The following is a 27,779-nucleotide window of genomic DNA, read 5'->3' on the forward strand; positions in this document are numbered from 1 at the left end:
TGCGTGCCTGTGTCTCGACCTGAGTCGGACGACTTTGGCACCAGCTCGCCCTTTTTCGGTGCCGATGGACGGTCACCTACTTTATGGGTTATGCCATGGCCTGTTGGCAGTGGCGTCCCCTGGGCTTTGTCTGTTTTTTTGTGTGATCTTTCTTTCGACGTCTTACTCACGGTTGGTTGCTCGTCGACGTCGAATTCTTCGGAATCCGATTCGCGGATGGAGAAAGTTGTTTCTTCTTCTTCCTCCTCCTCGAACCCTTGTTGTCCTGTCGGCGTGGAAGCCATCTGCAACCTCCTGGCTCTTCGGTCCCTGAGCGTTTTTCCTCGAACCGAAACGCGCGACAGGCCTCACACGACTCTTCCTTGTGCTCGGGGGACAGGCACAAGTTACAGACCAAATGTTGGTCTGTATAAGGATATTTACTGTGGCATTTAGGACATAATCGGAACGGGGTCCGTGCCATCAGTCTCGATGTTGCGCGCGGTCAGGCCGACCAGGCCCCGACGGGGGATCGAAAATACCCCGAAGGGTTACCGGAGCTCTTTAAGGCTAAGTGTCGATTTGCCCTAACTATCCCGATACCGAACGAAACAATACCGACGAATTTTCCGTTGATTCTGACTAACTTTCCGACCCTAAACACGGAGCGAAAAGGAACACGTCCGAACCCGATGGCGGAAAAAAAACAATCTAAGATGGAGTCGACGCCCATGCGCAATGGAACCGAAGTGTGAGGAGTCCCTCGGTCTCGTGACTCTAAAAGACTTCTTCGAAGAAAAACAACTTGTAACACTCCGACCCAACACCAGACGGCGGACTATGCACAGCATGTGTATCTGCAGCTACACATGCCACCGAACATAAAGTATCAATAGTGCACACTGCCTATGCTTAAAAATCTGCGATGCTTCAATGTGATAGGGATGAGAAAATATGCATCATGAAGACGTACAGCACACATTGCAAGAAGCTGGTTCTCTATATACACTATACTAACATAAGGTACAGTGTGTACAAAGTCCAGTATTTTTTTTTCAGAGGCTAAAGTAAATACTAATGCTTGTGTTCGTGTGGTCAAGCAGTTCGGCTTATCAAAGGGTAGTGCCAAGAATTTGTTGTACACAGTCACATAATGAGGCATACACTCTGACAAACTCCAGGCCAATGTTATGTATTAAATATATAACAAATATATACTTTTGGTTCTAGGAATAAAGTAACAAAGGACTTTAGTCACACTTAAGTAGAGTTTCAAGAGTGTATTACGTTTAAGTATTAAATGCACTATCTTTGGAATTCACAGAAAAGTTTGCAGTCCAAAAGTAACCCAGTTGGCAGTAAGTACTCTACTTTAAGATCCCAGTCTTCGGGGGTTAAGATATCCACAGCCCAAAAGTATGGAAGATACCCAAGGTGTACCACCAGCAGCACAGGGTCTGCCGGGTGCAAAAGGTAAAAGTTGGTGTTGGCCACCCCATGGAACACTATAGAGAATGGGAGCATTTAGAAACCGCTTCAAGGTAAGTACCCATGACTTCAAGGCACTGTCTGAAGGAGTTTATAGCACCTGGGCGTCCACAGGTTAGCACCAAAACACACCCTCAGCAGCAAAAAGATGGCCGGGTGCAAAGCGCAAACAGCACTGGATGCCAAATGCTTTTCAATGGAGGAACCCCCGGGGTCACATGCTACAGGCTTGGTCCAGGGAAATGGAAAAACACCAAAGGCTGGACAGGTAAGTAGCGAGCCCACTGGAGGATGCTGGACAGTCTGTTGGGTTCCGCTAGGAAAGGGGGCTGTGGGTGTAGGGGGGTACCTTTAGGGGTCAAGAAATTCTCACCAGAGCCGCCTGCGGTCAGGGGAGGTTCTCTGGATTTAGGCTGCAGGTGTCATTGTATTGGTGAGGAGAGGTCAACCCAGGGTGGACTTGGTCAGAATCACCCGAGACCTTCTCTGGACCAGTTGGCAACCTGGACTTGGGCCATGGGCATCTGGTGCAGAGTTGGCAAGACTTGCAGATCCAGGAGGGTCAGGAGTCCTTCTCGGAGGGTTGTTTGTGGATAGGGCCACTGTCGTCTAAAAGCTTGGTCCTTCGGTAGGTAGGCAGTCAGTCATCTAGGGGTTTGGAGAGGTCACTGGTCCTGCAGGGTGTCGCCTTTTTGTTCAAGAGTCTTGAAGCAGCAGACAGGCCAGTAGGTCTGGGGCCAAGTCAGTTGTCTGGAGGCTTCTCTGCTGGTGTGGCTCTTCAGTCCTCCAAGGTCCACAGGAATCTAAAGATCAAGTTTCAGGGGTGCCCATAAATACTAGCTTCATGGGTGTTGCAGGAGTTAATGAGGGCAGTAGCTAACCCCTTCCTGTTCCCACTCCCTTTCAGGAAGCGGGGGTGGGGGGGATGCACATTTCTAACCCTATTGGCTAACAATCTCCAAAGCAAGATGGAAAATTCAGCCAAGAGGGGTTCACCTCAGCTCTGGGCACATTATGAGTGGTCCCAACTGGGGCAGACACTCCTCCTAGTGTTTACTAATATTTTACTTACCTCTCCCAGGAAATGTTGAAAACTGCAGTGTCCATTTTTAAAATAGCTTTTTGCCATTTTAAAGAAAACTGTGTACACTGTTGAATCCATTCAAAGTTCTAATTATTACTATGCAAAGTATCTTTCATTTAATGTACTTACCTGCCAAATGAATCTTGTGGTTCTAAAAATAAAGAAAATATTTTTCTATACAAAAACCTATTGGTCTGGAGTGGTTATTGAGTGTGTGTATTCACTTATTGCTTGTGTGTACAACAAATGCTTATGCTTAACACTACCTTCTGATAAGCCTAACTGCTCGACCACACTATCACAAATAGGAGCATTAGTATTATCTATTATTGCCTCTGTAAAGCCTTTTGGGGAACCCCTGGACTCTGTGCACACTATCTCATTTTGATATAGTGTACACAGAGCTTGTTTCCTACATTATACATGAGAATTATGGCACAGCGATTGAAAAGGAAATTGAACAGATCACACACTGATCCTCCCTCCAGCTTACACACTGGCCACAGAGGACTGAAGAGGGTAGTTCTTCTAAAGCTGCTCTACTTATTTGTGAACACACCCCTACCACTCCTTTCTCCCACACTCTCAAATCACAACTAATTAGATTACTCTGTGATGGTTAACAGCTCAGATTCAAATGAGACCATCTAATACTGCCTTTTCACTGGGGAGGGTCTGGACTTAAAATTGTACATGTGGTCAAGCCCGCTACGCAATATATTGGTATCAGCAATCACCCAGTCTAACACAGCAAAGATAGGATGGAGTTTTTTCCCCCACCACCTCATCTGATTGACAGGCCAGCCCGTTGCACTTGAGGTATCACTACATGTACAACAATCAAAAGGACAGAAAATGCGCAATGACAAAGAAAATGGGCTTAAGTATTACCTACTCACCTCATGTACCCCCCCCCCCCCTCAGTTACTATCCATTGCTGACAGTTGACATTACCTTTGCGAGCAACTAACAGCATGTTCAATTACAACATGTGAAAACCTAGAACACTAGCTTTTTCACACAAAGTGAATTCAAAGGAACTGGCATGCTCACACAGCTCTAAGTTTTGCTATTGTTTAGCTGCAGAGACCATGACCACTTTCCTGCTGAATCTAAAAGCTTCATGATCCTAGAAAATCTGCTAGGTGCCACAACCTCAAAACACTGTGCATTGTACCCCTAGTCCCAGGGGGAATTAACCCAGTCACTATTTTGTTTCTCATGCAGGCTGGGGGGAAACGGGGCACAGCAGAACCACCATCTGACAGTTCTGGACCCAAACAAATCCGATACACTCAAGCTAAGTATTATAGAGCTTTGGCGATACGGTATCGAGCAGGTTTCGAACTGCAATCTCCGAAGCACAGATTTTAAACTTGGCATGGTGATGTGCCTCAGTCCAGGCATACAAGTGTGAATTAAGTGTCCGCTTTGACTCGTAACTTAATGCAACAAACTGCACCTAGAATTGCACTCCTGGGATGGGTACAAGGTTTAGAGAAACCAAATAAGAAATTCACGGCACAGGCACCATTACTAGCTTCTTGTGTGTGTGCTCTCTCAAAAAAGAAAGAAAAAAAGTGTGGGGGGACTTTATTTTCAAAAATGAACACTTGAAGGACAAACCTTAAACCAACTTCTGAACAAAAATTACTAAGTGAAAATCCAAAACGAGAATGCTCACCTTCCTCTTGCTCCATTTCCACGATCACTCCGGGAACCAAAGCTGCTATATGCATCAGTATCTCTGCCAGAGCTCCATCCTTTCCCGTCACTTACACCACCTAACAAGAAAAATAAAATTCACTTCTATAAACGACTGATGCCATTCATAAGCTACAAACTGGAGGCAGAACTCTTACTTGCATGGAACATTAGCACTCCAACATACCTATCTTTAATAATCTGAAGAAAAATTAGCTTGGGGCAGGTTTATGAAAGATGGTTCATCACCAGATTCAACAAAACGTCCACATATGTGGCATTAAAGATGGAGTCAAAAATGGTTAAAAACACTTGAGTCTCAATTAACTGCACAAATTTGTGTCAGATCACACTGATCTGAGATGCACTTCCACAAAGGGAACATTTCAACAATCCAAAATATTCATCTCCTTCTCCACAGTAGTCCAGTATATACAGTTTGTGGGGACACAACTTTGAACACTTCAGGGGCCATGGAGCCGAAACTGCTTGCGGGGCAGCATCCTGCATAGACAGTTATTCTATGGCCTTTATACTGATGTCCTTCTGATAGAAATTAGACCCCCTTTTGGCACTATTTTAAACACAAAATAAACACAGAAGACTATCACTTTTAAATATCCAGTGCTCCAAGCTCTGTGGTGCTAGATTTCTTATAGCAATATATTGTAGCCAATGCAATCCTATGGGGCTTACTTGTAACCTATCGGATCTGTGGGTAATAGAGTACAGGGATCCCTTTCAGGGCCAACCCAACTCCTGTATTTCATCATCTTCATGATCAGGATGTTAGAGACTGCAGTTGACCTGAAGGCATGCAAGCTCCACAATGTATAGTGACATCTGGGGTTTATGAAGAGGTCTTTAGACAGTTGAGCTTCTGTGAAGGGTCACGCCGTTTTGTTGCAGATTAAGAATTTATCAAAGCTAAAGCTACTTTTACCATAATTGGCCTGGGATACTTCTCCTAGAATGATCTCAATGACTCGCATAATAAGCCATACCCCCCCCCCCCCCATGTAAGCGTTCCTGACAGTTGATAGAGCATGGTAACCTCACATGCCCACCTGGTTATCTGTATCCTTCAACAAGGAAATTCTGTTCATCTAAGTCATGACATCTTACACTGCACCAGCCTAAAGGCTGCACCAACATGATCTTTAATTCCTTCTGCCTCCAGACGTTTGGGCAGTTTTACAGTACACTATGCTGGTGGACATATGTTGAGGCTGCAGTGTGACTGGATACACTCTTCAGAGATTAGGGTAAATTTAGGTGGTCATGATGGTGGCTTAGTTTGTTCTCAAGAATGTGGTTGCCCTTGAAAACAGCAAGGGTGGCCAAGTCAACTTCAATTGAAGAGGACTCAAAGTCAAGGGCTTAAGGCTATGGTAGCTTCTTGGTCACAAGAATTAGTCAATAGAAGAACTACAACCTACATCAGTTTAACTGCCCACTGCATTTTGTTTTGTTTTGTTTTTTTAAGGTGGCTTCTTAGATCTCAAAAATACATAATTCAGCACAGCAGTTCAAGAATACTTTTTAAAACTCCTTCAGAATCATACGAAATGTTGTCTGACTGGCCACATGGGGAGAGTGCCTTTGTCACTCTGTGGCTAGTAACAGCCTGTACTGGGTGGAGATGCTTATCACCTATTTCAAAGTAGGTAATAGTATGCACAGAGTCCAAGGGTTCCCCTTAGAGGTAAGATAGTGGCAAAAAGAGAATACTAATGCTCTATTTTGTGGTAGTGTGGTCGAGCAGTAGGCTTATCAAAGGAGTAGTGTTAAGCATTTGTTGTTCACACACAGGCAATAAATGAGGAACACACACTCAGACCATTCCAGGCCCATAGGTTTTTGTATAGAAAAATCTATTTTCTTAGTTTATTTTAGGAACCACGGGTTCAAATTTTACATGTAATACTTCAAATGAAAGGTATTGCAGGTAAGTACTTTACGAATTTTGAATTAGCAAAATAGCATATATACTTTTCACATAAATCACATACAGCTATTTTAAAACTAGACACTTAGTGCAATTTTCAACAGTTCCTGGGCGGGGGGGGGGGGGGAATAAGAGTTTGTTACTTTTTGCAGGTAAGTAAACCACCTACGGGGTTCAAGTTTGGGTCCAAGGTAGCCCACCGTTGGGTTCAGAGCAACCCTAAAGTTACCACACCAGCAGCTCAGGGCCGGTCAGGTGCAGAGGTCAAAGTGGTGCCCAAAACGCATAGGCTTAAATGGAGAAGGGGGTGCCCCGGTTCCAGTCTGCCAGCAGACAAGTACCCGCGTCTTCGGAGGGCAGACCAGGGGGGTTTTGTAGGGAACCGGGGGGGAGGGGGGGGGGGACAAGTCAGCACAGAAAGTACACCCTCAGCAGCATGCGGGCGGCCGGGTGCAAACACGCGTCGGGTTCGCGATAGGTTTCAATGGGAGACCAAGAGGTCTCTTCAGCGATGCAGGCAGGCAAGGGGGGGGGGGGGGGGGGGGGGCTCCTCAGGTAGCCACCACCTGGGCAAGGGAGAGGGCCACCTGGGGGTCACTCCTGCACTGGAGGTCGGATCCTTCAGGCCCTGGGGGCTGCGGGTGCAGATCTTTACCAGGCGTCGGATCTTAGAAGCAGGCAGAGGGGGTGTCAACTCTGGCTACTCACGGTCTCGCAGTCGCCGGGGCGTCCTCCCTGAAGTGATAGTTCTCTACAAGTCGAGCCGGGGGCGTTGGGTGCAGAGTGCCAAGTCTCACGCTTCCAGCGGGAAACACGAGTTGTTTCAAAGTTGCTTCTTTGTTGCAAAGTTGCAGTCTTTGGTGAACAGAGCTGCTGTCCTCGGGAGTTCTTGGTCCTTCTAGATGCAGGGCAGACCTGAGGCTTCAGAGGTCGCTGGTCCCTGTGGAAAGCGTCGCTGGAGCAGTGTCTTTAGAAGTGGGGAGACAGGCCTGTAGAGCTGGGGCCAAAGCAGTTGGTGTCTCCATCTTCTCTGCAGGGTTCTTCAGCTTAGCAGTCTCTTAGTTTGCAGGAATGCGAGTTCCTAGGTTCTAGGGAGCCCTTAAATACTACATTTAAGGGCGTGTTTAGGTCTGGGGGGTTAGTAGCCAATGGCTACTAGCCCTGAGGGTGGCTACACCCTCTTTGTGCCTCCTCCCTGAGGGGAGGGGAGGGGAGGCACATCCCTAATCCTATTGGGGAATCCTCCATCTGCAAGATGGAGGATTTCTAAAAGTCAGAGTCACCTCAGGACACCTTAGGAGCTGTCCTGACTGGCCAGTGACTATTCCTTGTTTTTCTCATCATCTCCTTCGGCCTTGCTGCCAAAAGTGGGGTCGTAGCCGGAGGGGGCGGGCAACTCCAATAGCTGGAGTGCCCTGGGGTGCTGTAACCAAGGGGGTGAGCCTTTGAGGCTCACAGCCAGGTGTTACAGTTCCTGCAGGGGGAGGTGTGAAGCACCTCCACGCAGTACAGGCTTTGTTACTAGCCACAGAGTGACAAAGGCACTCTCCCCATGTGGCCAACAACATGTCTGGTGTGTGGCAGGCTGCTAAAACTAGTCAGCCTACACGGATAGTTGGTTAAGGTTTCAGGGGGCACCTCTAAGGTGCCCTCTGGGGTGTATTTCACAATAAAATGTACACTGGCATCAGTGTGTATTTATTGTGCTGAGAAGCTGGATACCAAACTTCCCAGTTTTCAGTGTAGCCATTATGGTGCTGTGGAGTTCGTGCATGACAGACTCCCAGACCATATACTCTTATGGCTACCGTGTACTTACAAGGTCTAAGGTTTTGCTTAGACACTGTAGGGGCATAGTGCTCATGCACTTATGCCCTCACCTATGGTTTAGTGCACCCTGCCTTAGGGCTGTAAGGCCTGCTAGAGGGGTGACTTATCTATACTACATAGGGAGTGTGAGGTTGGCATGGCACCCTGAGGGGAGTGCCATGTCGACTTACTCGTTTTGTCCTCAGCAGCACACACAAGCTGGCAAGCAGTGTGTCTGTGCGGAGTGAGGGGGTCCCCAGGGTGGCATAAGACATGCTGCATCCCTTAGAGACCTTCCCTGGCATCAGGGCCCTTGGTACCAGTTACAAGGAGCATACCTGGATGCCAGGGTGTGCCAATTGTGGAAACAAAAGTACAGGTTAGGGAAAGAGCACTGGTGCTGGGGCCTGGTTAGCAGGCCTCAGCACACTTTCAAATCAAAACTTAGCATCAGCAAAGGCAAAAGTCAGGGGGTAACCATGCCAAGGAGGCATTTCCTTGCACTTGGCTTCTTATCCACAGCTACCTCTAGAGAGCATGGCTTCTAGACACTGCCTACACTACGGGATACCTAGACCTGATATAAGGTTTAAGCACCTCAGGTATCCACCACACACCAGGCCAGCTTCCTGCAAATGTGACGAGATGAAGACCAAACACCTCACCATAGTTAAAGTGGACAGTATACAGGGTATTCAGCAATCTCTTTAAAATGGTATTGCTAAAACAGATGTGCCCCCAAAACAAACACATTGCCACAAGTCAGTCTAAAGACAGCCAGGGTGGCAGGCATTCAGAGTATACTTTATGGGAAACTTCTAACATTAGGACCAGCAGCAATCTCTCAATGCTTAAATGGGCATGGTGCCTTTTTTTTACTAATATTCAGCCTGTTAAGAGTCTAAGCAATGAGGGTAAGTAAGCCTTAGTGAGGAGCTAGTGTTGAGTGTCACAAAGGAATAATGGGAAGAGTTTTAGCATCAATCCAAACAATATTATATAAAACAATCATCTGCAACACAATCGGTCTCACGCCTATGTGAGAGCTATTTGCTTTGGCAATATGTTTTAGCCATGTTGTACACCAGTGTAGCTGATCTTCTCTATGGCCAAATGTTGGTGGACAGATTGGAGTAGGGTACAATGAAGTAGAGTGGGGTGATTTAGGGGTAAATCAGAGTAGGGTAGAATTAGACTGGAGTGGGGCAGTCCGAGACGGGGCAAAGGGCGTAGTGTGGCAGCAGTCTGGAGAGGGTAGAATGAAGTACAGTGGGGAGGTGTGGGGTGGTTTGGCATAGACTGGAATGGGAAGAAGGAAGTAGAGTGGAGGGGTATATTGTAGTTTATTGAAGTGGAGTAGGGTAGACGGGGGATGATTATTTTTTAATTTTCCAAAAATCGAAGCAGGAGGAAATGCAATAGGGAAGTCTATTCCAATAGGGAGGAGTTAAACAGGAACAAAAATAGCTCCGTAACAATTAGTTGATACAGTGGGGGTTCAGGAGAGCTTTATCTATAGACCTCCAGAGTCTACCCAGACGATACCAAGAAAGTGTTGCATGCAGGTATGTGGGGCCATGAATGAATGAAACAGGACATTAACAGATTACGTTTAATAGGTAGCTAGGTGTAGTGCTCTTAAGGAGTTTACGGACCAGTCAGGTTGCAGCGATTTGCACCACATGTAATTTGAAGAGAAGGGTCTTGTTCAATCAAAAAAAAAAAAAAAAAAAAAAAAGTATAGCGCACGCTACTCAAGGCGCTTGGGGGGTGGGTTACTGTTCGAACAGCCATGTCTTGCGGTTTTTTCTGAAGAGTAGGTCTTTGGTTCTGCAGAGGGAGTTCCAGGTTGTGGGGGCAAGGTAGGAGAAGGCCCTGCCTCCTGTGGTGGTTCGCTGGATGGGAGGGGAGGTGTCGGAGACACGGGGGGTGACTGTAGCTAGTGCGAGGTCGGCTGGTCGGAGGTTACGGTGGGAGTGTGGAAGTTCACTCTCTCGTTGAGGTAGGTCGGGCTGGTGTTGTGGAGGGATGTGTGCGCGTGGATGAGGATCTTGAAAGTGATTCTCTTGTCTATGGTGAGCCAGTGAAGAGATTTGAGGTGTGGTGAGATTCGTTCGTGGCGGGGGAGACCAAGGACGAGGCGTGCGGCTGTGTTCTGGATTCTCTGGAGTTTGCGTTGCAGTGTGGTGCCGGTGTAGAGGGCGTTACCGTAGTCAAGTCTGCTGATGAGTGCATGGGTGTAAGGGAATGGCTCCCTGTTGCAATTACCCCCCACTTTTTGCCGGATACTGATGCTGACTCGACTGAGAAGTGTGCTGGGACCCTGCTAACCAGGCCCCAGCACCAGTGTTCTTTCACCTAAAATGTACCATTTTTTCCATAATTGGCACACCCCTGGCACACAGATAAGTCAATTGTAAAAGGTACCAGTGGTACCAAGGGCCCTGTGACCAGGGAAGGGCCCTAAGGGCTGCAGCATATGTTGCGCCACCCTAAGGGACCCCTCACCTAACACATGCACACTGCCATTGTAGATTGTGTGTGTTGGTGGGGAGAAAAAGGCAAAGTCGACATGACATCCCCCTCAGGATGCCATGCCCACAAAATAAGGCCTGTGGCATAGGTAAGTCACCCCTCTAGCAGGCCTTACAGCCCTAAGGCAGGGTGCACTATACCACAGGTGAGGGCACAGCTGCATGAGCAATATGCCCCTACAGTGCCTAAGTCTATTCTTAGACATTGTAAGTACAGTGTGGCCATATTAAGTATATGGTCTGGGAGTTTGTCAAAAGAAACTCCACCGCTCCAGAATGGCTACACTGAATACTGGGAAGTTTGGTATCAAACTTCTCAGAATAATAAACCCACACTGATGCCAGTGTTGAATTTATTAAAAAATGCACACAGAGGGCATTTTAGAGATGCCCCCTGTATTTTACCCAATTGTTCAGTGCAGGGCTGACTGGTCTGTGCCAGTCTGCTGCTAAGAGACGAGTTTCTGACCCCATGTGGTGATGGCCTTTGTGCTCTGAGGACAGAAACAAAAGCCTGCTCTGGGTGGAGGTGCTTCACACCTCCCCCCTGCAGGAATTGTAACACCTAGCAGTGAGCCTCAAAGGCTCAGGCTTCGTGTTACAATGCCCCAGGGCACTCCAGCTAGTGGCGATGCCCGCCCCCTGGACACAGCTCGCACTTTTGGCGGCAAGTCCAGGGGAGATCATGAGAAAAACAAGGAGTCACCACCCACCAGTCAGCCCCTAAGGTGTCCTGAGCTGAGGTGACCCCTGCCTTTAGAAATCCTCCATCTTGATTTTGGAGGATTCCCCCAATAGGAATAGGGAATAGGGATGTGCCCCCCCTCCCCTCAGGGAGGGGGCACAAAGAGGGAGTAGCCACCCTCAAGGACAGTAGCCATTGGCTACTGCCCTCCCAGACCTAAACACAACCCTGAAGCTAAGGGAGTGCTTTTCTCTAAGCAGTTGAGATGCTGAAACCAGTAAATAAACAGGTCACCTGTTCTTTCATAGAGAGCTTAATCAACCAAAAAGCCAAGGTTTCACTATTCAGTTAGTGCAGGGTGTGGGATCAAGTTCTTTCAGCCACCAAGTTTGACCAACTTTCCTCTCCACTGAGTTGTAAACAACTCAAGCTCATCCACACCACCTGCTTTCTCCTACAATTAACCTAGCTTTGGAGGTCTCTAGATCTTGCCAAATTCAGATCACCAGTTGGGTGTCATCAGGGTAAGATATTTCAAATATTAAGCATTTGCAATGGGTTTCGCATTCGCTCAAGTTAGAGTTATTGTTTTTTATAAATCCCAAACTGGACTTTTCTTGCCACACATTGAAAATTAAGTGTAAAACATTAGTTGACATTAGCAGGAGGACTGGATTTGGGTGCAGATGGGTAGACTGGGGCAGAGTAGATTGGGGAAAGATTAAACACTGTCTTGTAGCTATGGCAGGATATAGCTTTACTTTTATACTGACATTGGCTTCCTTCATAGAAACATAGGTAAATGAGTATTTGGTCTTTTAGTAAAACTGGGAGCACAAAAATAATACAATAAAGCGGTGCATCTAGTAGCGCAAAAGTGAATCAAAAAGAAAATCAAATTGCCTGCATCATCTCCACCTCCCCCTCAAAGAAAAAAAGGGGGGGGAAAAAAAAAAAAAAAGCTTCCATGTAACACCACCCTTCCCAAACAAGGAAAATCTAATATACTTAGTATAATTATATAGCAACAGAGACTGAAAAAGAGGGGTCGGGGGAATCACCCACCTCTGTCACTGCATCCAGGTCCACCTCTTGTGCTAAAACCACTGCGATCTCTGTCAAAGCCATTCACTCTGCTGTCGCGGTCCTGAAATCCATTCACATATGCACTACCTCCACGACCAGAGTCCCAGGTGGAATCTTTAAAGATAAATTGAGAACACAAAAATAACGCCTTGCCAGTCAAAGTGTAAGAATACAGAACTTCAATCATGCATGGCACAGATCCTTCAACTTACACAAGCATTTAAATAATTAAAACTATAAACTCTCCTTCCAACAAAAGAACAGATCTAAAATAACTAAGAAAAAATGTCAGCTGGGGAACCACGCGGAGGAGGTGCAACACAAATGGTGTCTGAGATTCTCACTTTGTAGCTCCCTTAGAGGCAAATATTAAGTTATGGTTACGCATTTTCATGCTAATTACCATTAGCAACAAATTCATAATCCTTGGCACTTCATCCATGTATGGGGTAGAAAAGCTATTAAATGAACGTGTTTTTACAAAATACTTCCGAAACACTTGCCAAATCACTCACAAAATTTCAACTGAAGTGGAGTTTGTGAAACCATACCAATACATATGCCACATTCAGATTAAAATTGCTGGGGACATTTACTGATAGGTCCTTCGAGTCTCAGAAACCATGTGGTAGCAGCATACAGCTGAAAAATGTATCTGCTCCAAGAGTGGAGCAACCTCTGCAGTAGTGGAAGGATTAGTAGGCAAACTATACGATAAATAGTCTGGATAATATAAAAGTCAGAAACTACCTTGGTCAGGAAGGATTATGCTACTTACCCTGTAAGCTTCTGTTCATGACATGTAGTGCTGTAGGTTCACATGCTCTGCATACTCCTGCCATCTATTGTTGGGTCCAGATGTGTGCAAGTTGTTTTTCTTCGAAGAGGTCTTAAATCACAAGGCAAAGTGACTCTCCCCCCCGAAAAACCTGTCCCGTTGGGACAGGTGTACCCCGTCTGATACGAAGTACTCCAGGCTCTGCAGGTTGATCAGCCCATGTCTGATGCTCTCCCAGCTGTTTTGGATGCAAAATTTTTTGGCTGCTGTGTTCAGTTTTTTCCGTGAGCTGCCCAATGCGCCTGCCGATATGGCCCCCCTCCAATTGTGCCTAGGAATGATTTCTGACCAGATCAAATGTAGCCTTGCCCAATCGTCTAGCTGCTGATATGAGATTTGCCCTCATGCTTTCCATCAGACCTCTTCTGCCCAGCTGCGCCAGCTCGTTTCCCCCCAGGTGGATATTCAGAACATCGGGGTCAGGATGCTGAGAGGCCAAGAGCTTCTTGAGTCAGTCCATGAAATGCTCCCATCTCATGCCTGGGAAGCCGAACCATTTTATGTTTGTCAGCCGGGGGCGTTGTGTGCTTGTGGGGGCTACCGACTCTCACCAAGACTGGGCTCTTGGTACAAAAGAATGACCGACCATCCATACCATTCTATGTTCACCTATGGGTGGAAAAGGACAACGAGGGCATGACTGTTGCCGTTTTAGGGCCGGTTTTCTCTATGCTGCTTCCTAATTTAGCCTTTGTAGGCGTTGGAGCTCCATCTCCCGATTGCTTTTATGCCTGGCTCTGGCACACCATGGCGTGCTGCCGTTGTTGCTGCCCCTTTCCTGAAGGAGTGTGTACCAAGTTTGCTGGCGTGGAGCCCCACCCTGGTCAGTGCCCTCCTGAGTACTGTTTTGAATTGAAATAAACTCAAGCAATCCCCATTCTCCTGTTTTAGGAGCGCCGCCTGTGCTTCGGGACTGAACTGTAAGAGCTCCTGTGTGTTGCAGACTGGGCACACTTCCATTTTTGCCCCTTTCCCAAGTTGGTCAGTTTTCAATTTTCTTAGTATAATTAGCATGTTTCCTTGGCCTATCCGCACGTCCTGCCTCTGTAATCCTGCTTTTGTGTGCCCAGTCTTTGCCGGGGCCACTAGTTCGCTCATCCTGAAGGCCCCAAAGAACACCAGTGTGAAAGCTGCTTTGAAGAGGGTGCGCTCTAAGTTGTCGCGGCATATGCCCCTGAATGCTCCCACCAGTTGCTTCAGGGTGCTAAATTCTTTTGGGTGTCTTTGGTCTGGCGCTGGGCCCTCCAACCTGCACCACTGTTTCATTGCTGCCTTTATGTAATGAGAGTTTGAGGGATCCCTGCCTGTTGCCAGTTTGCTGTAATGCGCTATTGCTGTCAGGTGGGCTTGCACCCAGGACTTCGTTTTCTTTTGCGTGAATGCCCATTGTATGAAACACTCAACTGCTTTTTGTGACTCCTCGTGGTCTTGAAAGAACTGTAAACCTGTCACCGCTAGCACTCTGTTTGCTTATGTCGCATGACGCCTAGATGTTTTGGGCGCCAGGGCGTGTGCTATTAGGGTGGTTAGGTCCCCTCTACCAGTTCCCGCAGGCTGGGGGGGAATGGCGTCATCTCCTCCTCTGCTTCCAGGGCCAAGCTCCTGAATTTTCACATCTGGAAACAAGAGGGCATCTGCTTTAGAGTTTGCTGCACCCTGCACGTTTCTCGTTCTTATGTCCAAGTTGCTTTCCAGTTGCAAAAACACCATGTATCAATAGTTTTAAAACGACTGCACTCTGATGCCCCTCTGTTGATGTCGTGTACCACAGCCTTGTTGTCAGACCATAATGTGAGCTTCATGTTTCTCAGCTGTTTCCTCCAGATTGTCAGGGACACTGATGGGGAATAACTCCTAGTGTGATGTTCTTTGTGAGGCCGTGTGTTGTCCAGGACTCGGGCCACTTCATGGCGCACCACTTTCCTTCAATAGTGCCCTGAAACCTATGCTGCCTGCTGCATCAGTGTACAGTTCGATTTGCCTGGCTGACACCCAGCCTTCTCTCCAAATCACTGTACTATTGAAATCTGCTAAAAATGTCTGCAGATCCTGCTTTACCCCTAGTGTCAACCTTACGTGGTGGTGTTCTCTCCAACCCCTTGGTCAGCTGGGTGAGCCGCCTGGAAAATACCTTGCCAGCGGGAATCACTCTTGCAGCAAAATTCAGTTTCCCTATGAACTCTTGAAGGTCCCCAAGGGTGGCCTTCTGCTTCCCCAGCAACCCCTTGATGTTACTCTGTAGGTCTTTGACTTTGTCTAGTGGCATGCATGCTGGATGTGCCTGTTTTGGAGTCCATCTCTATTCCCAGGAACACTAGTTTGGTGGTTGGGCCTGTGGTTTTGTCCTCTGCCAGCGGCACGCCTAGTGACGCGTATAGGGATTGAAACGAGTCTAGTAGATCCTGAATTTCCGGCCCGCTAGGCTGGCCTATGAATAGGAAATCATACAGGTAGTGCAGCTTGCCACCCCTTGGGTGTTGCTTGTGTAATGCCCATTCAAGGAAGGTGCTGAATTTCTCAAAGTAGGCACATGAAATGGAGCATCCCATTGGCAGTGCTTTGTCAAAGTAAGTTTTTCCCTCGAAATTGAAGCCCAGTAGGTGATAACTTTCAGGGTGCACCGGTAACAGCCTAAAGGCTGCCTCGATGTCTGCTTTCGCCATTAGCGTGCCCCGCACTTTTGTAGGCAATAAATCTACTGCATCATCTACTGATGTGTAACCTACCGCGCAGTGTACTGGGTTAATGCCATCGTTCACTGACTTGCCTTCTGGGTAGGACAGGTGGTGAATGAGCCTAAATTTGCCTGCCTCTTTTTTAGGGACCACTCCTAGCGGAGATATCAGCTCCTGTGGGATAGGGGTGGGAAGCAGGCCCTCTACTCTCCCCAGCTCTATCTCTTTCTTTTTTTTCTTTTACTACCTCTGGGTATTCGCTGAGCACAGGTTCTTTGGTTTGGAGTTGTGAGATTCTAGCATGGATGGTATTTTAAAACCTTGTTCAAATCCTTCACATATTAGTTTTACATCTTGTTGGTTGCTGTATTCCCCTAGCCAGGCTACAGCGTTGGCGTGCCTATTTCTTATCTTTTTCCAGTTTGAGACTACCCCCTCCCCCTTTTTTGCATTCTGCTGTGGTGCCCCTCCCCCCCGCATGCATGTCTGAATTTGCAGCTGCACCCCACGTGCACTCGTCCTTCTCAAACTTGTAGCATATTGCTGCAGCGGTCCTCCCTGTCTGGGGCCCTTTCCACTGTGTGAATTGCTGCCTCTTTCGGTAGGGCTTTGCCTTGCCATGCCTGCTTTTTTGGAAGCTCCCGCGAAAGGGCTGCTCGCCTTTGTGAGCCCAGTTCCTGGCCTCTCTTGCTACCATCATTTTGTGCATATACCCTGCTACGTCCTCTTCGTCCCATTCCATGTCCGGGTGCGCTTGCATTTTTAACCGGAAACCCTTATCATAGTCTTGCCATGCGTCCCCCATGAACTGCCTCTGTGCCTCGTGAATTTTTGATTCATAGAGCCACAGATCTTTTGCGCAATGTGGGAATTTCTCAACTATTATACATGCCAGGATTCTAAAAGCATCCAGTCAGTTGTCAAAATTCCTCTCCTTCCTCTTCCTTTTTGTCCACTGTGGTTAAGTCTAGGCCTTCTACCTGGATTTCTAGCAGAGTGAAAATATCAATGAATTCTCTACGCCATATCCTCTTCTTTACCGCTAGTGGGATAAGACTTGCTAGCCCCAGCGCCCTTGCCACCATGTATGGTCTCCCCAGGGTCCCTCTTTTGTAAGTCTCAGGGGCCTGCCCGTCTGCTGATGGGTGGCGCCGCCTGTGTGTATTCTTAACCGGCTCTATGTCCCATACTTGGGTTGGCCGTGCTGCGGTGCCTGTGAGGACCGTCTCCTCCCCCCACTGTCAGATGATAGGCTTCACTCACGTGTTGCTTCTGCCCTAGTTGCCCGTGACTTTTTCCCCTTTGACCCGCTGGGGGTGGGTCCTCCCTGCCTTCAGTGTCTCCAGGCACTGTAATATAAGATGCCATGTCATCAAGCCATGAAGTGTTCCTACTTGAGTTTATTGGGGTAAATTTGTTGCAGCAGCACTTATGTTCTGCATCCTGTCTACATTTGGCTAGGCTAATCCCAGTTTACTGGGAACAGCCCCTAGACGGGGCTGAATCTGAAGGATGAAGATGTGATTGCTGTATGTTAATTGTAAACCCCAGCTGATTAAGTTGTAGAGTGGTCTTAGTGTTGAAGACACAACTGATGTGTATTAGCTTTGATAAGCCAATCATCCTGATATGGGAAGACAATTTATACTGTCTGCATAGATGTGCTGCGACAACTGCTAAGCATTTGGTGAACACACAGGGTGATGGAGGTAAAACATTCAGTTTAAAGTGCTAACACAAGCCTGAGGTATTTTTTCAGTAAGCTGGATGTATTAGAATATGAACTAAGCGTCCTTTAAGTCCAGTGCAGACAGTCACCCTCTTGTAGTAGGGGAATTGCTTAGTGAAGAGTTTCAGCGTTGAAGTGCTGCGACAGGATATAACAATTCAACAGCCTGAGGTCTAATTATGCCAGAATGAACCATCTTTTTGGGGAATGCGGATGTATACTCCTAAACTATGCTGTTCCATAGGAATCAGCTCTATGGTCCCTTTCTGCAAGAGCCTGTAATTTTTGTTTGAGCAAGGTCTGGTGCTCTATGGAGTTTGTCTCCGAGGTGGGATTTGTGAGCTCCAGACAATTACAATGTTGAATAATAGCCATTACCCACTGGTCTGTTACAGTTTTCCAGGCAGGAAAGAAAATGTGTAGTCTTCCCTAACAGGTGTTTTGAGGGGTGGGGAGGTTGTTTTGAGAAACGAGTCACTGTTTAGAAGTGATGGGTGTGGTATGACAGGAGGCACCCTTTCTATGCCCTCCAGAAATATTTCTTCTGTGTGTGCCTTTGTAATATCCCCTCGAAAGTGAGGTCTGATGTTGTGTTGCCTATAGGAAGTAAGAGGCATCTGATAGTAGTGTTGTGTTCGGACATTGAAAGGAACCACAAGTAGTGTGAGTTTGAAGCACTCTGGATTTGTCGGCCTCAGTGTCCTTTATTTTTTCTAATGTCTGACCCACCAGGGGACCAAACAGATGCTTGTCAAAAGGGACATGGAGCGCCTGCTGTACTTCTTGCTTAAAGCAGATATATGCAGCCACTTGCGTTTACACAATAGTATGCTTGTCTTTATGCCCCTAGCAGCTGTGTCCACTTGGTCAAGGGCACATTTGAGTGAATTATTTGAAAGACGTTTACCCTCCTGGACAAGATTCTCCAATACAGATGCTGGTTTTCAGGGGGTCCTCTGGGTATTGTCAAACAAGAGACAGTGAGCCCCTGCTTCTTCCTTCAGGATGAAAACCCTGTGCACTGAAACTGGTGCAGCAACAAAGGCTTGTTTACTCCTGCTCTGAGGGATCTTAAGACTCCAAGTAGCCCACCCTCTAGTATACTACCTCTGCAAGGACAGTTTCCACTCTGCTACTCCAGCAACATGGGATTCCTCAGGGGTCCTGCCTGGGCCTCACTTACTGTACCTGCTGCTAGTGGCTGGCTCCTGGGGCGCTACAACTTTCTCCTGGCTGTCCTGTCTTCTTAGGGTCAGCCCATACTCCCCTCCAAGGATTGAGTCCCAAGGACCTTGCTGGTCCTCTTCAGCTCCGCAATCTCCAACACCTCCAGGGGCATTTGCTTGAGCTTGGTGGTGGTGGTAGTCCTGCCTGACCTTTGACCTGTCTGCAATCCAGCAACCATTGAGGTACAGCTCCTAGGTGACTTCAGAGACTTCTCTGCAGCTCCTGGACTCCATGGCTGGCCTTCAAACACCACTGTCAACCTGGACCTTGATCCAGATGAGTGGGCATTTCCTCCTGGACACTCCTACGGGGACTGGATTTCTGTCCTTTCTTTTACATTTCCTTTTCACCTGAAATCTACCATTTGGTTCCACCAGCCTGGTACTGTTCTTGCATTACTCTAAGTCCTGGTGTTAGCCTATGGGACAACCAGGTAACTTACCTCTGCTCTCCTGGTCACTGGGGGTCTTCTAGATAGGTCTTGGGGTTCTATACTCTTGCAGCCCTGTGCTAACTACTCCATGTTCTCTGGTGGGGGACCCATTCTCGCATTCCACTTTTTTTGTCTATGGTTTGGACCACCCTATAGGGCCCTTGCTATTTCTAATGTTTTTATGCTAATTCCTAGTACTTACATGTGATTGAGTGTACATACCTCTGGAAGAAAAAAAAAGGGGGGGTATTCTGGTTCAGTGTTACTATAATAAAGTAACTATTTTTGCAACACTGTGGTTCCTTTTTTGTTTGATAAGTTACTGTTTGACTTCTGTGGTATGGCAAGTATTTCACACTCCTAGATCAGTCTTGGCTGCTCACCACAGCTACCACCAGAGCATGGCTTCCTAGATACTAACACTTACTAGTAAGGGTTTCCTGAATCTCATAGGGTGCCAACACCATACGTTGGCAACACACCAGGCCAGCCTCCTACACCCAACCATACATGTCTGAGCATAGCCCCAATACAGAGTTGCCTGTTGGATGTACCTGCCACTTCCAGGGTAGACTTTAGACAGGTGTTGCTTACTGTTTCCCCCCCCTTCAGGGTATTTTTGTCATTGCTGTAGGAAAGTAGCCTCTTTTTGGCATGGTTACCCCCACATTTTGCCTGCCGTTAGTGTGTTTGACTGTTCACTGGGATCCTGCTAACCAGGACCCAAGTGACTGCTCTCTCCCTCTAAATTTGGTTGCTAAGGACTTAAGACACCCCACAATTGGCATACTGGTGCCCCTGTATAAGTCCCTGGTATATGGTGCTTAGGTACCCAGGGCATTGGGGCACCAGGTGTTCCCTAATGGGCTGCCGCATGTATTGTGCCACCCATAGGAGCCCATGCAAAATGTGTCTGCAGCCTTTGCAAAAAGGTGCATGCACCCTTTCACTACAGGTCACTAAGTAACCCCTAATGGCAGGCTCTCCTAGCCCGGAGGATAGGGTGCAAGTGCCTGTGTGTGAGGGCACCCCTGCATGAGCAGAGGTGTCCCTACAAACTCCAGCTCCATTTTCCTGGACTTCGTAAGTGCAGGGAAGCACTTTTACCCGTGCACTGGACACAGGTCACTACCTATGTCCAGCTACATAATGGTAATTCCAAACTTGGGCATGTTTGGTATCAAGCAGTGACAGCGCTTAGTCTGTGCGGTGATGTATGTCAGGTCTTAAATAGAAGGTTTGACACAGTGTCAACCTTGCCAAGCTGTATGCGTCACCCTAACCCTGACCCTGAAAGGGATTGGTTTTGACTTATACTGGGTGCTCCCTTGTGTCTGGACAAAGCTAAACCTCTCTGGTGAGCTCTAATGAGAGGGAAACACGTGTCAGAGGTTGCTTTTACTCATTGCAGGGTTGGTTTGGACAGTACTTCACCAGTCCAAAGCTGTAATACTGTGCCTGGAGTGGTAAATGGCTTCTGTCATGGTGTCTGTTTTGATAAGAACATTCTTCTGTGTGAGAAGAGGTTGAAAGGCTTTGAGTGCTAGAAAGACAGCTCATAACTCCAAGTGGTTTATGTGTAGCTGTTTGTGTTTGACATCCCATTGCCCTTGAATGTTGATAGTTTAGGTGAGCTCCCCAACCAATCATTGACGCTTCTGTTGTAGTTATGGTCTGAGGCACAGGGTCTTGAAATGGCCACCCTTTGCTTAAATTTGTGAAATTCCACCACTGAAGGGACATGCACGTTTGGCGGTCTATCAACACTAGATATTGAAGTTGACCATGTGCCCGTGACCATTGTTGTGCAAGGCACTGTTGTAAGGGCCGCATGTTAGGCATTGCAATTGTTCCACACGCAAGACTAGATGCCATAATTCCTAAAATGTTCATGACCAATGTGACAGTGTATCACTAATTTGTCTGTATTTGTGCGATTATATTTTGGAAAGCTTGTATCATTTGTGTATTTGGACACGTTAGAACTTGCTGAGTATTTAGTATTTGTAGGAAGCTGGCTCTGTATGCACTATTTCAAAGTAAGGAATAGTATGCACAGAGTCCAAGGGTTCCCCTTAGAGGGAAGATAGTGGCAAAAAGAGATCATACTAATGCTCTATTTTGTGGTAGTGTGGTCAAGCAGTAGGCTTATCAAAGGAGTAGTGTTAAGCATTTGTTGTACATACACAAGCAATAAATGAGGAACACACACTCAGACCATTCCAGGCCAATAGGTTTTTGTATAGAAAAATATATTTTCTTAGTTTATTTTAAGAACCACAGGTTCAAATTTTACATGTAATACTTTAAATGAAAGGTATTGTAGGTAACTACTTTAGGAACTTTGAATAATCACAATAGCATATATACTTTTCAAATAAATCATAGCTATTTTAAAACTAGACACTTAGTGCAATTTTCAACAGTTCCTGGGGGAGGTAAGTATTTGTTAGTTTTTGTTGGTAAGTAAACCACCTACGGGGGTTCAAGTTTGGGTCCAAGGTAGCCCACCGTTGGGGGTTCAGAGCAACCCCAAACTTACCACACCAGCAGCTCAGGGCCAGTCAGGTGCAGAGTTCAAAGTGCTGCCCAAAACGCATAGGCTTCAATGGAGAAAGGGGTGCCCCGGTTCCAATCTGCCAGCAGGTAAGTACCCGCGTCTTCGGAGGGCAGACTAGGGGGGTTTTGTAGAGCACCGGGTGGGGGGGGGGGGGACACAAGTTAGCACATAAAGTACACCCTCAGCAGCACGGGGTGGCCGGGTGCAGTGTGCAAACACGCGTCGGGTTTCCAATGTAAATCAATGGGAGACCAAGGAGTCTCTTCCGCGATGCAGGCAGGCAAGGGGGGGGGGGGGGCTCCTCGGGGTAGCCACCACCTGGGCAGGGGAGAGGGCCTCCTGGGGGTCACTCCTGCACTGGAGTTCCGATCTTTCAGGTCCTGGGGGCTGCGGGTGCAGAGTCTTTTCCAGGCGTGGGGATCTGGGAGTCAGGCAGTCGCGGTCAGGGAGAGCCTCGGGATTTCCTCGGCAGGCGTCGCTGTGGGGGCTCACGGGGGGAACTCTGGCTACTCACAGTCTCGTAGTTGCCGGGGAGTCCTTCCTGAAGTGTTGTTTCTCCACAAGCCGAGCCGGGGGCGTCGGGTGCAGAGTAGAAAGTCTCACGCTTCCGGCGGGAAACGCAGTTGTCTTGAAGTTGCTTCTTTGGAAACAAAGTTGCAGTCTTGGGTGAACAGATCCGCTGTTCTCAGGAGTTTCTTGGTCCTTCTAGAGCAGGGCAGTCCTCTGAGGATTCAGAGGTCGCTGATCCCTGGGGAGAGCGTCGCTGGAGCAGTTTCTTCAGAGGGGGGGTGGGGGGGGGGGAGAGAGACAGGCCAGTTGAGCTGGGGCCAAAGCAGTTGGTGTCTCCGTCTTCTCTGCAGGGTTTTTCAGCTTAGCAGTCCTCTTCTTCTTAGGTTGCAGGAATCTGAGTTCCTAGGTTTAGGGGAGCCCCTAAATACAGAATTTAGGGGTGTGTTTAGGTCAGGGAGGGCAGTAGCCAATGGCTACTAGCCCTGAGGGTGGCTACACCCTCTTTGTGCCTCCTCCCAAGGGGAGGGGGTCACATTCCTATCCCTATTGGGGGGATCCTCCATCTGCAAGATGGAGGATTCCTAAAAGTCAGAGTCACTTCAGCTCAGGTTGCCTTAGGGGCTGTCCTGTCTGGCCAGTGACTCCTCCTTGTGTTTCTCATTATCTACTCCGGCCTTGCCACCAAAAGTGGAGCCGTGGCCGGAGGGGGCGGGCAACTCCACTAGCTGGAATGCCCTGTGGTGCTGTAACAAAGGGGGTGAGCCTTTGAGACTCACCGCCAGGTGTTACAGCTCCTGCAAGGGGGAAGTGATAAGCATCTCCACCCAGTGCAGGCTTTGTTACTAGCCACAGAGTGACAAAGGCACTCTCCCCATGGGGCCAGCAACCTGTCTCGAGTGTGGCAGGCTGCTAAAACCAGTCAGCCTACACAGGTAGTTGGTTAAGGTTTCTCTGGGGTGTATGTTACAATAAAATGTACACTGGCATCAGTGTGCATTTATTGTGCTGAGAATTTGATACCAAACTTCCCAGTTTTCAGTGTAGCCATTATGGTGCTGTAGAGTTCGTGTTTGACAGACTCCCAGACCATATACTCTTATGGCTACCCTGCACTTACAATGTCTAAGGTTTTGCTTAGACACTGTAGGGGCACAGTGCTCATGCACTGGTGCCCTCACCTATGGTATAGTGCACCCTGCCTTAAGGGCTGTAAGGCCTGCTAGAGGGGTAACTTATCTATACTGCACAGGCAGTGTGAGGTTGGCATGGCACCCTGAAGGGAGTGCCATGTCGACTTACTCGTTTTGTCCTCACCAGCACACACAAGCTGGCAAGCAGTGTGTCTGTGCTGAGTGAGGGGTCCCCAGGGTGGCATAAGTTATGCTGCAGCCCTTAGAGACCTTCCCTGGCATCAGGGCCCTTGGTACCAGGGGTACCAGTTACAAGGGACTTACCTGGATGCCAGGGTGTGCCAATTGTGAAAACAAAAGTACAGGTTAGGGAAAGAACACTGGTGCTGGGGCCTGGTTAGCAGGCCTCAGCACACTTTCAAATCAAAACATAGCATCAGCAAAGGCAACAAGTCAGGGGGTAACCATGCCAAGGAGGCATTTCCTTACAGTATTGCACCCAAATACTGATGCATTTGTGCTGTTAAGGTGTGATTTTTGTTAGTTTGAGAACCCTAATGTGTGCAAGGTTTGTATTACATAATGTGTATGATCTTGGCATTGAGTATGACTTTTTGATTTTATCAGCTATCGTCTAAATATGGAAAGACATGTATATGTTGTCTTCTTAGGTAGGCTGCGACTACTGGTAAGCACTTTGTGAATACACTTGGAGCGGTTATTCCAAAGGGCAATACTTTGAACTGGTAGCGCTTTCCTTGAATGAAAGACCGGAGATATTTTGTGTGTGCAGGATGGATGGGTCTATGGAAATACGCATCTTTGAGGTCTAATGCGGTCATGAAATTTTGTTTTTGTAGCAGTGGAACATCCTGTAAAGTTACCATGTGAAAATGTTCCGACAAGATGTAAAGATTAAGGGTCCTGAGGTCTAATATTGGCCTGAGGGTGCCATTTGGGGGGGGGGGGGGGGTGAAATTAGAAAATATAGTGAGTAAACTCCTGTCCCTATTTGAGATTGTGGCACCAATTCTATTGCTTGTTTGAGTAGTAGAGATTGGACCTCTTCTTGCAACAGACTGATTTGTTCTGTAGATAGTTTGTGTGACCTTGGTGAGATATTTGGAGGTGTGTGTATTAATTCTAGACAATAGCCATTGTCAACGCCTTCTATACTGGTACCACAGCCAAGCTTCAGCAAAAACTCTAGCAAATCCAGAACGCAGCCGCACGTCTCATCCTTAACCTCCCCCCACCACAAACATCTCCACTCACCTCAGATCCCTACACTGGCTGCCCATCAGCAAAAGGATCATCTTCAAAGTCCTTATCCACGCTCACAAATCCCTCCACGACACTGGACCAGCCTACCTTAACGAACGAGTAAACTTCCACACACCTACTCGACCTCTCTGCTACACTGACCTCGCTACAGTCCCCTGCATCCAACGCACCACCTCAGACAGCAGATCCTTCTCCCACCTCGCCGCCAAGACCTGGAACTCCCTCACCACCAACCTACGCAAGACCCAGGACCTCCTAACTTTCAAAAAGCACCTCAAGACATGGCTTTTTGAGCAGTAAACCGGGTCGCAGCAGAGGTTTTTGGGTGCTGCTGAGGACCAGGAAGTCGCCTTTTGGAGGAGGAGCAGAGGTGGCACTTAGCAACTCAGAGAGCCCTCACAGAAGCAGGCAGCACCCGCAGAAGTACCCCAACAGGCACTTAGAAGAATAGTGAACCAGAGTCCAACTCAGAGGGTTGTGCACTGCAGGACGGAGTGCTGGGGACCCAGGCTAGGCTGTGCATGAAGGAAATCCTGGAAGAGTGCACAGGAGCCGGAGCAGCTACAAATCACGCGATACACAGCTTTGCAGTCTAGCATGGGGAGGCAAGGACTTACCTCCACCAAACTTGGACTGAAGAGTCACTGGACTGTGGGAGTCACTTGGACAGAGTTGCTGTGTTCCAGGGACTACGCTCGTTAGGATGAGAGGGGACCCAGAGGACCAGTTAAGCAGTCTTTTGGTGCCTGCGTTAGCAGGGGGAAGATTCCGTCAACCCATGGGAGATTTCTTCAGAGCTTCTGGTGCAGGGTGAAGGCAGGCTACCCCCAGAGCATGCACCACCTGGAAACAGTTGAGAAAGCTGGCAGGATTAGGCGCTACAATGCTGCTGGTAGTAATATTGCTACTTTGTTGCGGTTTTGCAGGCATCCTGGAGCAGTCAGCGGTCGATCCTTGGTAGAAGGTGAAGAGGGATATGCAGAGGAACTCTGGTGAGCTCCTGCATTCGTTATCTGAAGAATTCCCCAAAGCAGAGACCCTAAATAGCCAGAAAAGGAGGTTTGGCTACTAGGTTAGGAGGATTGGTAGCCAAGCGAGGCAAGTGCCAGGGTGCCCACACACTAAGTAACTTTGCACCTAACCATCACCAAGTGAGGGTTAGACATATGTGACTTATAAGTTACTTAAGTGCAATGTAAAAATGGCTGTGAAGTAACGTGGGCGTTGTTTCACTCAGGCTACAGTGGCAGTCCTGTGTAAGAATTGCCTGAGCTCCCTATGGGTGGCAAAAGAAATGCTGCAGCCCATAGGGATCTCCTGGAACCCCAATACGCTGGGTACCTAGGTACTAAATACAAGGGAATTATAAGGGTGTTCCAGTGTGCCAATGAGAAAGGGTAAAATTAGTCACTAGCCTGCAGTGACAATTTTAAAAGCAGAGAGAGCATAAACACTGAAGCTCTGCTAACCAGAACTTCAGTGATATAGTTAGGCACCACACAGGGAACACATACAGGGCATACTTTATTAGCACTGGGGTCCTGACTAGCAGGATCCCAGTGACACATTAAAAAAAAAAAAACAGTAAAAATGGGGGTAACATGCCAGGCAAGATGGTACTTTCCTACAGAATCTATGAAAGTTCCAATACTTGAGTAAAAGACATTAGTGTTTCACATCATTTAGCTAAAATTTTGCAGAGTTAAGCGAAAGCAAATTACATGAATTTAACACTCCTAGTTTGTACTTCCCCCTTCAACCTCCTTAGGCAATACTGGAGTGCTTAGACTTAATTCCAGGAGTATACAAAGGGAGTAACATGGTTATCCAACTGGCTTGCAGAAGTACTACGGCCCTGGGACAGCAGATGTTATCGTCAAAAGCCACTGCTGAATAAGAAACGGCTAACTGACCGGTACCAGTTTCAGCTATTCTACACTTACCTCATAGCACGTCATCATAAGACCATTGTCCATGGACTCTCCAAGTTAAACCAAAACTCGGATAAGATTCCAGACCACAAGTCGGCAGAATAATGTATAGCATGCAAATTAAGAATAGTTCTAAAAACACCTAAACCAGAGCCCCAAGGAAATGTCTGAAAGTAGTACCTCCCTACTCTCCCATTTGCCAGTTTGGGACCGTAAAACAAACTTGGCACTTTCTCCTGGCTTACCAAGAAGGCCTTTTGCTTACTGAGCTATGCAGTTCTGTCCACAAACTTATTACCTTGCCATTTTTATGCCTTCTTGCAGGCGTTTGCGTGTCCAATGGTGAAACAGAAATCGACTTAACTTTAGCCTTATTTCCAATACCATTGGACTTGTCAAACCATGCTGACACGATTAGCCACGGGGAAATGGGTTTCTTAAAATATAGTAATTAAATTTACCTCTTCTACAGAAACATTGTCTGAAGAGTGAAACCATTAGTCAAGAATAAACAGTTCTTCAAAATAACGAAAAAGCCAAAAATGTAATGTTTAGGGGCTATTTTGCTTTACCAAGCAGAACAAAATGACACTAAATTCTGGAAAAGTTCACGCTTTTAAGGAAGCTAACAGAGCACTGTAAAGAGTATGCCCTTCTTTCACCGCACCTTTTTTTTTTTAAAGAAAATTTAAGGGCTGTCAAAGTCCAGTTTGTCTAAATCTAAGAGGGAAATAAAGCTGCCTTTTATAAGCATTACTGTGAATAGTTTTTTTTTTTTTTTTTTACAGGACTTGCAAAAAAATACGTCCGCTTATATTTATGACCATCACATTCCTTTATATAATCAAATCCGAAACAAAGCCATTAACCAACTCACACCTCCTTCAAATCACCAAGCATCTTCTCCACACCCTTCCCAGCACCCCTTTAAGGGGAAGAAGAAGAAAAAAACAACCTCTTGGGTTTCAGTTATTGGGTCGCAGCAACTTCCAGACAACAAAATGGATAGAGTTTAAAAACACGAATGTTTTCTTGACTGTACCTATCTGTAAGCAGCACTGAGATAAGAGCAATAAAAATCAGACGCTATGAAAGAATCTTTTAAATGTATGCCTCTGTTGTCATATATTTTAAATATCTAGACT

At 47.3% G+C, this 27,779-nt stretch overlaps 1 protein-coding gene across 3 annotated transcripts in view; it reads right to left on the reverse strand.

Moving 5' to 3' along the window:
* The window catches only part of DDX3X (DEAD-box helicase 3 X-linked), a 346,585-nt gene that overhangs the window by 259,398 nt on the left and 59,408 nt on the right, over nucleotides 1–27,779 (reverse strand). For all 3 annotated transcript variants that reach the window (XM_069204208.1, XM_069204209.1, XM_069204207.1), the window contains 2 exons: nucleotides 12,297–12,431; nucleotides 4,236–4,335 (listed from right to left, as the gene is read on the reverse strand). In XM_069204208.1, the coding sequence (XP_069060309.1) occupies nucleotides 4,236–4,335; nucleotides 12,297–12,431 (235 nt within the window). The remainder of the gene's footprint in view (nucleotides 1–4,235; nucleotides 4,336–12,296; nucleotides 12,432–27,779) is intronic.

Source organism: Pleurodeles waltl, chromosome 8 (genome assembly GCF_031143425.1).
Source record: "Pleurodeles waltl isolate 20211129_DDA chromosome 8, aPleWal1.hap1.20221129, whole genome shotgun sequence".
Classification (NCBI taxonomy): Eukaryota; Metazoa; Chordata; class Amphibia; order Caudata; family Salamandridae; genus Pleurodeles; species Pleurodeles waltl.